The 15,194-nt window shown below is 41.4% G+C and overlaps 1 protein-coding gene across 1 annotated transcript in view; it reads right to left on the reverse strand.

Moving 5' to 3' along the window:
- HPGDS (hematopoietic prostaglandin D synthase) overlaps positions 1 to 12,050 on the reverse strand; it is a 30,929-nt gene extending 18,879 nt beyond the window's left edge. Inside the window, exon 1 of the mRNA XM_049815017.1 lies at positions 11,931 to 12,050. Within this exon, the coding sequence (XP_049670974.1) occupies positions 11,931 to 12,008 (78 nt within the window). The 5' untranslated portion in view covers positions 12,009 to 12,050. The remainder of the gene's footprint in view (positions 1 to 11,930) is intronic.
- Positions 12,051 to 15,194: the final 3,144 nt, after the last annotated feature.

The following is a 15,194-nucleotide window of genomic DNA, read 5'->3' on the forward strand; positions in this document are numbered from 1 at the left end:
GACATATTAATAACTTTCAGCTTTCATTTACTTTTCTTGTGAGTCCAAACTCAGGCCATTTTCATAAAGTGTTTTTCAGAGTGCAAATCTAAAATCATACACTGTAACAGAAGATAGTTGCTGTCCTGAGCAGCAATTTTGTTCAAGTCTGTTCTGCTCAGCGTCTCTTGCTTATGGAGATGTTCATCCAAGATCAAATCATGGGAATTTCCAAACTGTTGTGATTTTTCTCATTAATTATTACCCTAGTTGCGTAGGCAATTGACCCAAGTTATTTTAGAAGGAAAATTTGCTATGGAAACCAGTCTACGCTGTTGTTTTGAGAAATTCGTCATCAAATTCTCAGTTTCTTGTACAGAAGCCAAAAGAAAACTTGAAACAACTTTGTTAGGTTTACGTGTGACTTTTTTCCTTCAGTTCTAGTTAGGAACCATCTAACAGGAAGGCTCTGTTTGCTTCTTAGTGTAGCAGGCAACGAAAAAAAATACTTTATGGGTTGGATGGTGCAGGAAAGGTGAACAGCTAAGGCTGCCTTAAACCAAAAGTAAGCTTTTAAACTCTGCACAGATGGCATCTTAATAAGAGAGATCTATGAGCTCAGCTGAGATTTAAATGTACTGGCTAAAGGAAACTAAAACAACCATCTACCTCCTCACCCAAAGCAAAACCCTTTGTCACTTTGGCCTTAGAGTAGACCTTGCATGTCACCATTCTTTATATCCACCAGATTCAGAGCATTGTTAATAAAGCGTGCAATACAGATCATCTGCACTAGGAAAGAGAGGGAACTTTTTTTTTTTAAATGAGTAAGTGCTACTGCATAACCTTGCAATAGAAACAACCCCCTATTTAGTCATTTTGCCTTTGAAAGCATATACTTGAGGGCAAGTGTATCATCAGCTTTCACTTTAGAGGGAGAGGCTCTTTGTTCAGATACTGGGAAAGCTTGCACTTAACACACGCTGAAGAGAGCAAACTGTCTCTGCCACTTTCTCCTCAAAAGTAAATACATCTACATTCTGTCCTTAGAGTAGTAAAGTTAAAAAAAAAAACAATTAAAAAAAAAAATCACAGCAAATGAGCACACTGGAGGCTGCTTAATTCATTGTGAAAGAGATTTGTTCCCCTACAGCAAGGTCAGAAGAGATTATTAGTAAATGGAGATTTTGCACAGCTGATTGCCCAGCAGAGAAGCAGGAGCAGCGATGGAGAGTTACCAGTGGAGATATCTACAAGTGCTTCAAAACAAAGGCACCACTACAATGGTTTTGGTTTGGGGTTTTTTTGTTGTTGTTTTTTGTTTGTTTGTTTGTTTTTTTAAGTCAAGCAACTGTGTTCCTTTGCACTGTATAAAGAAGGAAGCTGCAGACAAAATGAGTTACAGTAGGATGTGATTATTTTTCTATATTTGCTGCTTGGCAAATGCAGCGCGCAGATTACAGGTGTAACCATTTATTTCTTTAAAGAGAAATTTTTGACAATTCCAAATTTTTCAAGCATGTTTTAGGTAAGTGGCAAAACTTTGCTACGCTATTTTCAAATTTTGTGCCTAGATTTATTACTTATTATGCTTTATTGTGCTTATATAATAATAGTATATATTATCATACTTTATTATTTATTTATTCAGGATGAGTTTGGGTTATATGTCTGCAAAGTTAGAAGAGAGGATGAGATTGTAGCTTCCCACTCCCCCCTCCCCCCCCATTTGTTCCTGCTTCTGATTTTGTGTGGTCATCTGTGAGCAAGGAATGGCATTTTTAAAAGAGCATGCGTTATCTGAGGTTCAAATTAGACAACACTTAGTGATTTGGGAATAAAAGAGGAAAAAAAACCCCACTTGATTCTTACTTTCCAGTTTTTTGAAAGGCAAGCGAACACTGCTGATTCAATCTGCGTTTGGAGAAGACATGACCTTTAAGATGCAAACCCCATACTGCCTGCTTCCCTTCTTTAGGGGTGTCCGCAGACCTTTCTTCATAAACAGCAATAGAATTTCCAGTGCCCTGGGCTTACTACACCACTCACAGCAGCTCCAGCATCTCAGCTACCTCTAGCCCACTTAACCCTGTGTTAGTGGAAAGTTGTTGACAGCTGGAAGGCATTTAGAAGCCCAGGAATAGAAGATTTTAAGGTACAGTCATGAGGAAGGCAGTAGACAGGTATATGGAGAGCGGGCTGGAGATGAGTGAAGCCTAACACTTCTGGTGGCGAGCATTTTGCGAGAGTCTGTTTCTTACTGCGGGAGAACTTTGTATACAAAGACATGTATAATCAGGAGTAGTGAGATGATGTAAAGAAAAGGGAATTTTGGCTGAAGATCAGGAAGATTTTCTGGCTGTTGTAGTAGCCTGTGGAGCTTCCTTCCTGTCAAGGAAGCAGTGGAAACTATTGTTTGAAATGTCTAAAGCAAAGCTAAACAAATTTCTAATGAATACAGCATAAGGAGTAATCAAGTATTTGCAGTGCTGATGCACATTTAAGCTTATGAATTGTTTTCCATCTGTGAATAACAAAAAAAAACCACCCTACCAGGAGATTAGCAAAAATACTTGACATTTTAAAGGCCTCTATAGGTTTTTTGTAAGCATGTTTTTGAAATGTTTATAGGTTTTATTTTTCATTTGTGTTCATTGTGAAATGTCAGTAGTGCTTCCTAAACAATTACAGGTAAGTTTCTAAATGAAAGAAATGACTGGGTTCAGATTAGCTTTTTGCCAATCTTGCAAAATATGTTGCTAGGTTTTTTTCCTATTTACCTCATTTTCCCAGTGTGGTTTTTTTAAAGGAATGGATCATAAGGAACAAATTAAAACCATTTTAGAAACATCCAAAATATCAAATGGTTGAAAAATGTCACTTCTGGGGGGGGAAAAGGTCTATTTGGGGTCTTTTAGTTTGTGCTTTTGGTTTTGGTTTGGGATTTTTTTGGGGGGGGGGGGGGGGGGGGGCCGGGCCGAGATTCTTTAAAGCTATTTAAAATGATTTCTCTTTTTTAAGATTTACTTATGGCTTAAAAATGCTGTAAGATGTTGGTGGGGGGAGGGCTTTAGTGCCCAGACTTGCAAACATTTAGCCACCTGCTTAGTGCTATTAAATATGTTTGGTGAGTTCATTGCAAAGCCAAGTGTGTATAAATGCAGGAGGGGGCTGATTTACCTTCCACCAATAAATGTGCCATCTAAGCAATGTTTTTTCAACTTCTGAAGCATTGAATACATGGCCAGGACCCACCTGTACACCCGTCCTGTTCTACATTGACAGCACCTGCGGAAACCTCAGCCCCAGTTTTATCACATAAAACTTTCAAAGCGGTGAACTAGTCTAAATTTACTATCAAATTAGCTTTAATACTTTAAAGTTGTTGACCTGCTTAGCTGATTTTCTAGCTTTCCTCTGTGTCTTTCTTAAAGCCAGCTTTAACTGGCTTTAACATACCTTTAAACGGAAGATTAACGGAATGGATCTCGTGACTAAACACAGCTTTTGGAGCCACTCAGTGACAAAATCAAATAGAAAATCTGAGAGAAGATCAAATATGTGCCAAAGGTGGTATCCTCCACGTTACTCATGAGTCAAAGTTCAGGTTGAAGTTACAAGCATCTCAGACATCTTAGGACAGATTTCAAATAATTTAAGACTGTTCATGTTTTTATGGAGATACTGTATTACCTGATGAATTTGGGATGCTTTTATTCCAGTTGAAGCAGGACCGAGCAATTAATTTGAAATCTTCAAGCAAGATTAGAGTGAAAATCCAGGGCCCAGGAAAGAATCAGCCTCATTCTCCAAGAACTAAAATGCTGATTTTCAGATAGCACTAGTACAGAAAAGAAAAAGCACCGGAAACTATGAACGTACTGGGAGGATATGGAAGCAAACAGTCCCAGTGTCTGCAAGGTATGCAATACTTTTGCTTTTACTGGATGACAGTGTACGTGTCCCTGCTCTGTTTTAAACGGTAATTCATAAGCTCACCTCCCGCATTTCACTTGCTCAAGATGAGTTTTGGGTGCGTGCCCCGTGCAACCCAGAGCAGGCTGCCTCTGCCAGCCCGTGCACAGTCCTGCACACCCGGCCCGAGCCTTTGCCCTGTGAAAGTTAACGCCAAAACTCTGCTAGACTTTGGAGAGGAAGTGTTTCATCTCTCTTTTGGAAAAGCAGCCCTCAAAGTAATACAAGGAAATATTCCTCAGGCTAGTAAGAGACATCAAAACCTGGATGCAGATACTCAGTGTGTGAATTCAGAAAAAAAAACCCAAAACCACAAGGCAGCACTTTATCTCATTTTCTTGGATAAGGTTATTAATATTTGAGGTGACAGGCAGCAGAGAGCTTTTCCCTGAGCTAGGGGCGGAGGGGAAGAAACAAGTTAGTTTGAGCTATTTTGTTCACATCCGTCCAAAGTCTGACAAAGAACCTCATGGTGCAAAGTCCACTTTAATTGTACTTTGCACTGGGAGAAATTAAGGGTTTTCTGGCCTTAAGGTTTCATTAGTGTTAGAGGATTTAAAAAAGACCAACTGTTCCCTCCAGCAAGCAAGACTGGTAGGGTTGGGTTAAGATTCATCTGGGTAATTCTAAAAATCTGGGGCTTGAATTGTCTGCCTGGAAGAGATGATGTATCGCGCTGTATGTGTATTTATTTAACATGAGGGTCCTTTGTTAATTTAGGAGTCACTCAGCTAGCACCTGACACAATGCTGCCCCGGCCATGGGCCGGCCAAAAAGGGGAAGCTGGAGGTCTCAGCTGATAGTGTCATCGTCCTGGCTTGAATTGCAACCAGTCACGGTCCTTGAGTGAGCTCCATTTAATTTCCCTGTGCTAATACAATTTAGGGCTGCATCTGGGAACTCAGGGCCTGCGATCGTCCACTGGGAGAGCGGGCTGGAGCTTGGCATCTCCCGGAGGAAAGCCAGTGCTTGCTGAGGGGTGTGAGGAGGGAAGGTGCTGCCGTGTCTGATGAGGAAGGTGAAAAAGTCCCTCTGTAGAGTAGTAGGTGTTGATTCAGTCAGTGGATGCCTCTGTTGATTTTATTATAAGATTAAGCTGTTATATCAGTCCGGAGTGTTTGGGTTGCTGGAGCTGATATTATATGTTCCACTTTCATGATTTTGGAAGGTGAAAACATAGCAACAAATCGACTTCCACTCATACAGGTATCTTTCTGCCAAGAAGCATCTTGCTTTATGAAGTGTGAAACAGAGTTCGTGCCCTCTCTAAGCAATAACCTAGCCAAAGCTGAAAAGCTTGGTGGACATTTTTCTCTCTTTTTGTTCTTAGGGCTGCTTTTAAAGCAGTTGCTATTTCTTTACAAGGCGTTTCTGCAAAGTTGGCCTGGAAATTAGATCAGCAGGTTTGAAATAGATGCATACCCAACAGCCTGATTTGAGTATCCTACTGGGGTGGAGCGGGCACTGCAATTTCAGCCAATTCGTATATTTACTCATATATTCCTGTGATGTCCTATATGTACCATGCCACGTATACAGCTTGAGGTTCTTATAATCAGTATCAGCTGAACATTTTCCATTAATGGTAACGCTGGGATTTCAGAGGGAGAACTATTCCTTCTCTTCCTTACTCCCAGTCTCGGGGCCCAGTAGTGCCAATGTCAATTAGGAAATTCAGTTTAGAAAGGGAAAGGAGAGAAGCTGGCCGGGTCTATGGGTTTTTTTTTCTTTGTATATACAGACAAAAGAATCTCTACACACTGACAGAGAGATTTTCCTGAGGCTGTTATCTCAGGAGTGGCCTATCGAAATATGAAGCACAGATTTTTGGTTCTGATCCTTAGGGGTCAGGGAGAGTTGTGTTACTTTATGGAGTACAAAGAAAGATTTTTTTAACTCTGCCTTATTTCACCTGAGAAGCACTAGGAATATTAAGTTCAGTTTTGCCTGTCTTGCTTATTGTCCTTTTCAGATATGTGAATTCCTCATCCCTGTAATTGGAGAGCTGAGTATTAAAGCAGCGTTCTCCTTCCTCAATTTAAAAAAATGTTTCCCTGTCCAGGTGGGTCTTCCTGCCTCCATTTTTTTTTTTAAATTTTCAGTTTTCAGAGGAAGGAACCAGAGAGACAAGACTTAAATAGTTATTGTAGAAGGCAAGTAAAGGAAAGTTTCCACAGCTATAACTTTACAGAATGCACTTTGCAGTTTTAGCAAGGTAGGAAAAATAGAAAATGCCTGTGTATACTATTTCTTCCTTTTTATTTAACCAACCTAACATAACAGTCAGAAAGGTTTGGGGAAAGGTGTGCTTGGTTACCTTGTTCTGCTTGAGAAATGCCGAAAAGGCAGGAGCCAGCTGGAAAGCAGCCTTGCCCTGTCTGCAGGGGACGGTGCAGCTCTCCTTCTGGTTGCTGATCAAATCAGTGGGTGCAGGAATGCCTTAAATTTTTTTCCTTCAGATGAAAAATTATTCTTTCTAAACGCTCCCTGTGTTTATATTTTATGTCTAAATTCAGAGCTGAAAACACAAACAGAAATAGTGATGTATTGGCCCCTTTTGGAGAGAAAAGAGTTTGATGGTGAGCAATCCATCCATGCCAGCAAGAACCAGTCACAGGCTGGCTCGTGGTCCCCTCCTGACTCCTAGAAGGTTGGCGACTCTGCCTGGCAAAGGCACTGGCTTAATCGAAGCTGTTTATCCGGATATAATTAACACTAAGACAAATAACTTTTGCCTTTCCCTGGGAAAAAAACTGAGTGGTATGGCAGATATCTTAAGTGTTGTACTCCCTGAATGGGGAAGCTAATGACTTTGGGATTCCCATTAGGAAACAGAGAATTAAAGAATCAGGATGGTCTTCTCTTATTGCAGAGTGAAAAGGAAAAATGCTCATTTTCCTTTTCTTGAGCATAAACTTCTCCTGCTCTTAATATGGCGTAAAAAATGTTAGAGGCTTGAGAGATACTTTCAGCATTTGAAAACTAAAAATAGTAATGATTTGTTGGTTTGTGTTTTTTTTCCTGCCAAAAGATGTTTTAATTATTTTTTTTAGCAAAGAAAATAAGAAAATTTCTGCTCCCCTTTTGGGGAAGAAGGATTGGAGGATATTGTCAGATTAATGGAAGACTGCAAATCTTCCAGTGGAAGGTTTCCACGGAAGTCCGTGTTTTGACAGAGAATAAAATGAAAAGCTTTAAGTAATTCTATCTAATTCCTGTCAGCTCTCAGTCTGACATAAACTCTTTTTCTGAAAAGCAATGGTGTCTTTTCCAGTTCCACCCCAATTATAGAAAATAAACATTTTAATTCAATTAGTTCTTTTTCTATGCCGGATAGAAATCTCGACTCTTGGAGAGAAAAGAGAAAAGAACTGCACGGTCTTTTCTGTTTAACACACAAATCATCTGATGTAAATGTTTATGCAATTTGATGTAGGGTTGAGTTTTGAAATAACAAATCCCAATGTAATGGTTGTGGCCTTATACTTCTTAGCATGATTTTCCAGATCAGGTGTATGCACGGCTTAAAGCACTTTTTTTTTTTTTTTTTTTTTTTTTTGGTGAGATTTTGCATGTCTTTACCCAGTGTGCTGGCTATTTGCAACCCGTGGTGGAAATTAGCCTCCTAACATGAGAAGAGTTTTTAAGGCATTGCTGTGTGATTACTGAGAAGTACTAATGATATGAGTATGTTAAGTGACCTGATGAGTAAAACTCTGCTGTGAGAGCGAGGGCTTTTGAAAGCCTGATCTGTCAACGTGTGGGTTTAAAAAAGAGGCTGTAGCAAAGCTTAAAGCAATTATCTGTCCAAGGGAGCTCTAGGCTTGGTTTACTGATGTGGGAAATAGGAGTTCTAGAAAATACCTTCAGGAACACAGGGGAAAAACCCCCCACATCTTGGTGAAAGGGGAGGATTAGAAAACTACTTAATCTGAGAGGTGTATTTGAAGGTGAGAGTCCGATGTGAGTGGACAGTGAACGGGTGGTCAGTGTCAAGGCTGTTGTTGAAGGAGAACACCAGAGTCCGCTGGGTTTCTCCAAGCTGACTTTGTAGCTGCTGCTCTTCATGTGACTGCCCCTCAGGCACACGCAGGCAAAACGATAAGAATTCAGGTGTTTGAAGTTCACCCCATTCGTTTTTAACTCGAGTGGATGAGGGAGTGCCTACATGTCAGCAGGTACAAAGAGGCAGAGAGGCGGCGATGGAGAGGGCTTCGCCTGGGCTGCCTCGGCAGCGTGCGGCTCCTTCCGCCTGGCGTGCCAGGCTCTTCGGTTTAGGGCCTGAACATCTGTGATGACTTTGCTTTCTGTCTGATCCTCTGTCTTTTGATTTGCAGCTACTTGGCCCCCAGTTTTATGTAAATAACTTTTAAAATTGCTTTGTGCAGCCTCCCAAGCTGTAATGAACTTCAAATGAATAAACTGCACACCTGAGACCGCAAAATACCGGTAAATAAAATTGCAAGAGGAGAGATCTCGGGAAAGATGCAGACTAAGGAGCGGCTAGGATAATTTCTCAGGAGAGACTATTTCAGTCTTTTATTTCCTCATCAGATGTCTTAAGAGTTCCCTGAAGCCTTTTGTGGTAGAACAAAAGCCTAAATAATCTTAATTCTTGCCAACACCATTCATTCCTGTAAAATTCATGCCTTGCATCTGTCTCTGTAGTCTTCAGATAAAACAGCACCCCCTCACAACAGCCCAACAAAGCAAAGAGCACAGTTGTGAGTCACGTTGCTGTGTGCTAAGGGGTTTAGTCAGCTCTCCAAAGATGGCTGCTGGTTTTAGCAGGATGATTTCATGTCCATTTCCTGAGCTCTCAAGCTGTTCCAGCAGAGTAATTTGTATAACAACTCTCTCGGCCACCTAGCATCTCTCCTTGGATGTGACAAAATGAGCTGCTTTTCCTACCCCAGCTGTGGGTACGTGTACATATGTACGTGGGTATATGTACAAGGGGGAGCACAAAAGCCAAATCCTTCCCCTGCTCGGCTAAACTACTTTGCTCTTTAATTGTCACATGTTGTGAACCCTCTGTACAACTTGCCAAAAATAAACAAAATCACAGGCATGAAAGAAAAAGAATTAGGCAGGTTTTTCAGCGCAGTAGATCTTCCCTGTATCTGGCATGGGTAAGAACGGGCAAGGCTTTATTCAGTCTGCAGAGTTCTTCAGCACCACCCACCAGGTCTCCTGGCCACAAATTCCTGCTGTCCCCCTGCTCTGCCCTGGGGTGCCTGGCACACACCACCCTACCCTGCCCAGGAGGCACCAGCACAGTGGGCTGGGGCACAGATCTGACGTATTTTCAGATATTTTGAAACTGTTTTCACAGACAGAAGTGAGCCTGAGGACGCTGGGCACCTCTCTAAAGTGCTCTTCGGACGTTGCCAGTCTTCTTGAGAGGACCAGCACCAGCAAGTGTGGATCTACAGCCCTGAGCAACACCTGGCCAGAAGCCTGGGGACCATCAAAATTTGTCCGTAACTGGTAAACGTCCAAGACCCCGTGAGTTATGGTCACAAACTTCTTGGTATGTAAAACCCTAACCTATGGGTCCCTACACTTAAGAAGAAAGTACTTTCTGAGCAGCAGTTTGCAGCCGGTTTCACCTTTGTTCGTGAAAACACCAAGTAGACTCTGGCTCTGTGGCAGTGCCAATTGCTGTGGGTTCCTTGCTCTGCCCCAGAGTACCCTGGCACAAAAATAAAATGCTTGTTTACCTGAGGCATACAGTTACAGAGACTGGTGTCCCACATTTTTTCTTTCCTGTTGTCAAACATAAACTAAAGAAAGATTGTGAGACAGTTCAAACCATCCTTTCTGTACACCTTTCTTTGTTTTCCTTCTCCCTTTGCCATCTGCTACTCAAATCCAAAGCGCAGATGTGTCTGTCTGGTCTCACTGAATGTCCTTGTTTTCTCTCCTATCCCATTTCATGCTCATGCTTTACAGAGTCATTCCAGCAACGTTTTTAGTTACTTCTAAAGAGATGCAAAATTAAACATTTCATTTTTTTCAGTTCATTGTTGTAGCTTATTTTATGGGACTTTCAGCAGATTGACTCCTGATAAGTGAGGTTTTTCAGAATGATGGCACTTAAAAATGTACATGTGGGATTTGGCAGATTCTTTTTTTTTTTTTTTTTTCCTTCCCTCCCCCCCCCGCCCCCGGACTAACTGGCAAAAGGGTGAAAAATTCACCTGTTTGAGATTTGCAGCATATATGACAAGTCTCCAGCTGATGTGAATAAGCAGAGCTTTTAGTGGCGTGGCGTGCCACTTGCTAATCCAATACCAGCGATATGTCAGTGGTTCCTAGGCAGTGTAATTACTGGCCGGTGAGATTTTGAGTAAAGGTATTTTGAAAGTGAGCACCGTCTTCAGTTACTTCTGCTTTCTGACTGCTTAGAATAAGGTTGTGTATGGCAGACAGCAACCAAAAATCTTAAGAGCAAACCCTTAGAGCAGCAGAGTGTGTTTGTCGGTGGCACAGGAGCGTGCTGCGCTTAAGATGACTGGCTAACATGCTTGCGTGTGCACAAACCCAGAACTCTAAGAATTACTTTGTGTGTATTTTTGGTTTAAAATTTGGAGAGCTTCAGGCTTATTTCTATCCAGATAGATTTGATTGTGTGTCTGAGCATGTGTGCATCTGCGGCAGGGAGTAATTCACACTATGTACGCGTTTTTAGGGAGAGGTGGATTCTATTTTGGATTAAAGAAAACAGAAGAATAAACAAAAGTAAACTTAGAAAAGACTGTGTCTAACTTTTTTTTTTTGCTTTACAAAAGTTGCAACTTTTGAGTATGAAAGTACCAGTGTTTATAAACAGTTCTAAGGAGCATAGAAGTCCAGGAAAAATACTTCATAGCTATGGTTTGTTAGCTTGGGTAGTTTGAAATGAGCAGTGAATAAAGGATGGCTTTTAACAGAGGAAATGTGTGCAGGAGGATTATGCACACAGGCAAATGACAGCAGTTAGAATTTAAAGAAAAAAAAAATCCTGAACAGCTATTCAAAGTGTCATTTGGAAGTAAAAGACAAAAATCAACAGCAAAAAACCCCTGTGAGTTTTGATAAGAGGAAAAATGGAGCAAGTGGAAGCATATGCAGGAGGTTTTCTTCTACAGAGTAGTGGTGGGAATTAGGACAAGAGTATGTTAATCCATTAGTGAACCAGAAGACAGGAATTTGGAAAATGGACAGAACGGTGCACAGAAATGACCTGGAGGGATTGGTTGCTGCTGCTTAATATTTATCTAATTCCTCTGACATTAGCGTAGATTTGGCTTGGTTATGTAAGTGCATGCATATATATATATATATATCAGCCTTTACATCTAGTAGAATATTGCTTTGAAATGGTTTCTCACTGATTGAAAACTCCCTGCAGAATGCAAGGAGCTTCCCCACACCGACTTCTTGCTGCTATGCTGATGAGGCTGTCTTTTCTTTGGAAAGTCTCTCTCTGACAGGGACCCTGATTATCGAAGTAGCTCAGTACTGGTAGCATCAGGCACTGGCGAGAAACGTGGGCTTGCTGTAACAACAGGCTAGTGATCTGCCTTTTTGTCACTCGAAAAGCAGTTCATGATTTCTGAAATCTGATTGTAGCAGTGCATGTGATTGTACAGATGTCTTAATTACAGCAGGCAGTTTAAAGATGCTTGTAAGTAGCAAAGAAGGTATATAGATGGGGTACTTGAGTTACACTTGCAGCCGCTGTGTAGAGCTCATGGTTATCCCTCACTTACACCAGTAGCACTGGTCAGAGACTCATGCTGAATAAACCTAACAAAACTAAAAATGAAACGCTCTCAGTACTTGTTCTACGTATAGCATAATTTGACAAGACTAACTCCCATGCGGCTGGTGTAACAGTAGCCCTAGGGAGGGCAGAACAGGGTTAGAAGAAGAAAGGGGACAGAGAGGAGCCGGACTGTGGCAAGAAGCAAAGCTGAAACAGAACTCACTCTGGTGCAGTGATACGTGGTCCCTTCCTCGGTGCACAGGAGTCCCTCTGAGTGCCGGCCTCCGTGGAAAAGGCTCATATATACTGTTTATTAATATGCAAACCACTCCCCGTGACAAGCATGCCATCATGAGTCTCCGTCTCCCCCCTCTCACACACACAGACACGCACAAAGCAAACGCATCATTCCCTCGGATAACAAGCAAGCTTTGTGTCTTTTTGGACTAGTACAGCAAAATGGGTACTGGAGTTTTTCAGCTTGCGTTCAAGGGCAAAAAATGCTTTAAAATGACATTTTAAAGAAAGATAATAATTAAAAAAAATAGACACTGGGGAGCTGAGTCAGATGATGTGTGGTTGTTTTTTTAAATGTAAAAAGTGTGGAGCAAGCCAAGAAATGTCTGTCTGAGATTATTTCTCACCAATGTGAAGCCCTACACTATGTAATCTAATTATAGAACAATGCCTTAAATAGTTGCAATCTCATTAAAACAGAGGAGTCAGAAATAGAAAACAACCCCAGAAAAAAAAGGAAATATAACTTCCAAGCCTTTGTCATAAAGAACAAAGTGATTTAAGACTTTTTTTTTTTCTGTTATCAGTGAAGAAGGAGAAAGAAGATTTGAGCAAAATCTGCCCATGAATAATGCACATTAATAGTTAGAGGTCTGTGATGTTACTGCTGCTCCTCTGTCATGGATGTTGTGCTTTTTTGTTTGTCTTTTTTTTTTTTTTTCCAGTTAACTTTTTACTTTGACCTTAAAAGAGTCCATTCAACACTGCTGTCCTTTTCTTTCCTCTTTGTGTGTGACTAGAATGCAGTAGCATTGGACCAAAGCTTTCTGTTGCTAAAGGGATAGGTCTGATGTGTACCACTCAAATCTGCTTTGAGGCCTCGTTCACTTTGTAGAAATAAATGGTTGTTGGCATTCTTCACAGGCATCCTCTCTGCAGAGGAGTGCTAACCAAAGCACTCCCCTGTGGCATGAGGAGGTGCCAGATCCTTGTAGCTTACACCATTAATCATTTGCCGCAGATCAACTCATTTCCATGCAATACATGTTTTTCCCTGGTGTCAACAACTGAGTTTTCAACCACCAGCAGCCTTTACAGCTAAGAGAAAGTTTACAAAAGAAACCTAAAGCGTCTTCTAATTGGGACTCGTGTAATCCGACTTTTGAGCCAAATTGCTGAGGCTTACCTTATTGGTGACACATCCTTGCTTTTGGACTTACCTTGGCTGCAGATTTATGCTTTAACATTCCTTTTCTCCAGCGTGTCAATGCGGGGGTGGTGATTTTGATTACATTCCAAAAAGGGAAGTTTAAAGTGGTTTCACTAAAGCCATATTTCACCAGTTTTTAATTGTTGATTGTACATAAAGCAGCCTCTATGGGGTATGAGAGTTTGTTCAGTTGCAGAGGAGCAGCTGAGATTTTTTCCTCATTTCATTAGCAGAAAAGTGAAGCAATATTTATGGTTCTCAAACTTTGCTGTTGGAGACAAGTAAATGCAATATGAAACAAACATTTTACAAATGTTTGCAAGATTTTGAGCCACTAAGAAGTTTAGTTTATTTTAAGTTGGAGCAGAGTGTGGAACACAGCAGTATGTTGTCGGATCTGGTTCTCAACCTTCTCAAAGGGAAGCAGAAGGTATTCGCCAGGAATTGTTTTCAACAGACAGCAGTTTACTCCTACCTTGGCAAGGTCACCAGTGATAATACGTGGTAAAGCATTCATAAGAAGATTGGTAATATAGCTTTAACTTTCGATGAGAGCTGGTTAATGAGTTAAAACTGTACCCTCACTCCAAGAGTTCCCTTCGTTGAGTTGGTATGAAGAACAACTACTTCTTTGCACTACAATTATACCTCAAATGACTGACAAGGTAGTAAAAAGCTCTTTTTCCTTTTGCCTGTAGGAAATCTTCAGTGTGGATCGGGGAGAAAGTCTTTCCAGCTCGTGACAGAACTGCGCTGGGACCAAATTTTTAACTTCATCTTTTGAATGGGTAACTCAGTCCCTGTCCAGTGGAAGCAGTGCTCAGGCCATGCATCGTGAGCAGGCGTTATTCCCTTCCCTCAGCGTTGCTCTGAGCACCTGAGAGTCTGGCAGGGAGTACGATTATACAAACAGTGGAATTTACAGAGTCTGTGCTCAGAAGCACCCGTTACTCAGGTGAGCACAGCTCTTTAGAAGATCAGGAGGTAGGTTTCTTCTGAAGAAAAAGCAGTTCTTTTCTGCCAGATTCTGCTCAGTGTGCATGTGAACGAACAAATAAATTCCCGTGCTTCCTAAAATGGGAAGTGATTTGTGCCTGCAAGTTTAAAATAATGAAGTTAGTAATGCGCTGAACTGATTTAACCTTAGCTCCCTCTGTTGATGATTTCTTACAGATTAAGCTCTCCATTTCTGTTGTCCTTTCGGCCTGCAACAGCTGTTGATGGCAGGAAAATTTGCTGAACTGCCAGTTGTATGCAGTAAAGCTGGGACTCTCTATCAGTTTGTTGCACGAGGCATTTCGCCTGAAGTGTCTTTCACTTCTGTCCAACTTCTGGAAGCTTTAGGGCTGGGAGAACAAAGCAGCCAAGATCATGATTTATTAAACGAAGTGTGTATATAGCCTGGGTAGAGAGACATCTGTTGAGTCCCCTTGGACTGTGGCAGAGGCATTTTCATGGGAGGATCTGCAGTGAAACACCCCGCAACTCAGTGGTTTGCATTTTGACAATTTGTCCTTTGGTCGTGGAGCAACATCTAGTTTTCTTGCAGTCAGCTAAGCCCCGTGGACAGCTTTGCGGGCGTGTGTCTGGCAATTGCATGCAGTCACCAAGTCAGCGAAAGGATGTTTTCTGTGTGTTTTACACAGGGACATGAAGACATTAACTAAATGACACAATTTCTTTCTTGGTCACCACAGAGGCACTCCTCTCAGTTTGAAAGCCCTAGATAAATGCAGAGGAAGTCACATGGATTAAAATTAAATCCAAGATTTAGTTCGGCAGATGTCCCTTTCAGAGCATTCACAGGCTATTACGGGATCAGTACACTACAGGGCAGATCTCTTGCCCCGTGATTCCCTAAGCGTTGCAGGATCATTCTGGCTATTATGGTTATATTTCAAATTAGAAAAAAAGCAATATGTCAGCTTTTCCAAAAAGAAATACCTGGTATTTTCAATCCCCCACAATATAACCACTCACAGCCAGCCCTTCGCCGCCTCTTCTTTCCCAGTTGCTGCTCCACCTTCCACTCCAGAGTTA

Source organism: Accipiter gentilis, chromosome 12 (genome assembly GCF_929443795.1).
Source record: "Accipiter gentilis chromosome 12, bAccGen1.1, whole genome shotgun sequence".
In the NCBI taxonomy this organism is placed as follows: Eukaryota; Metazoa; Chordata; class Aves; order Accipitriformes; family Accipitridae; genus Astur; species Astur gentilis.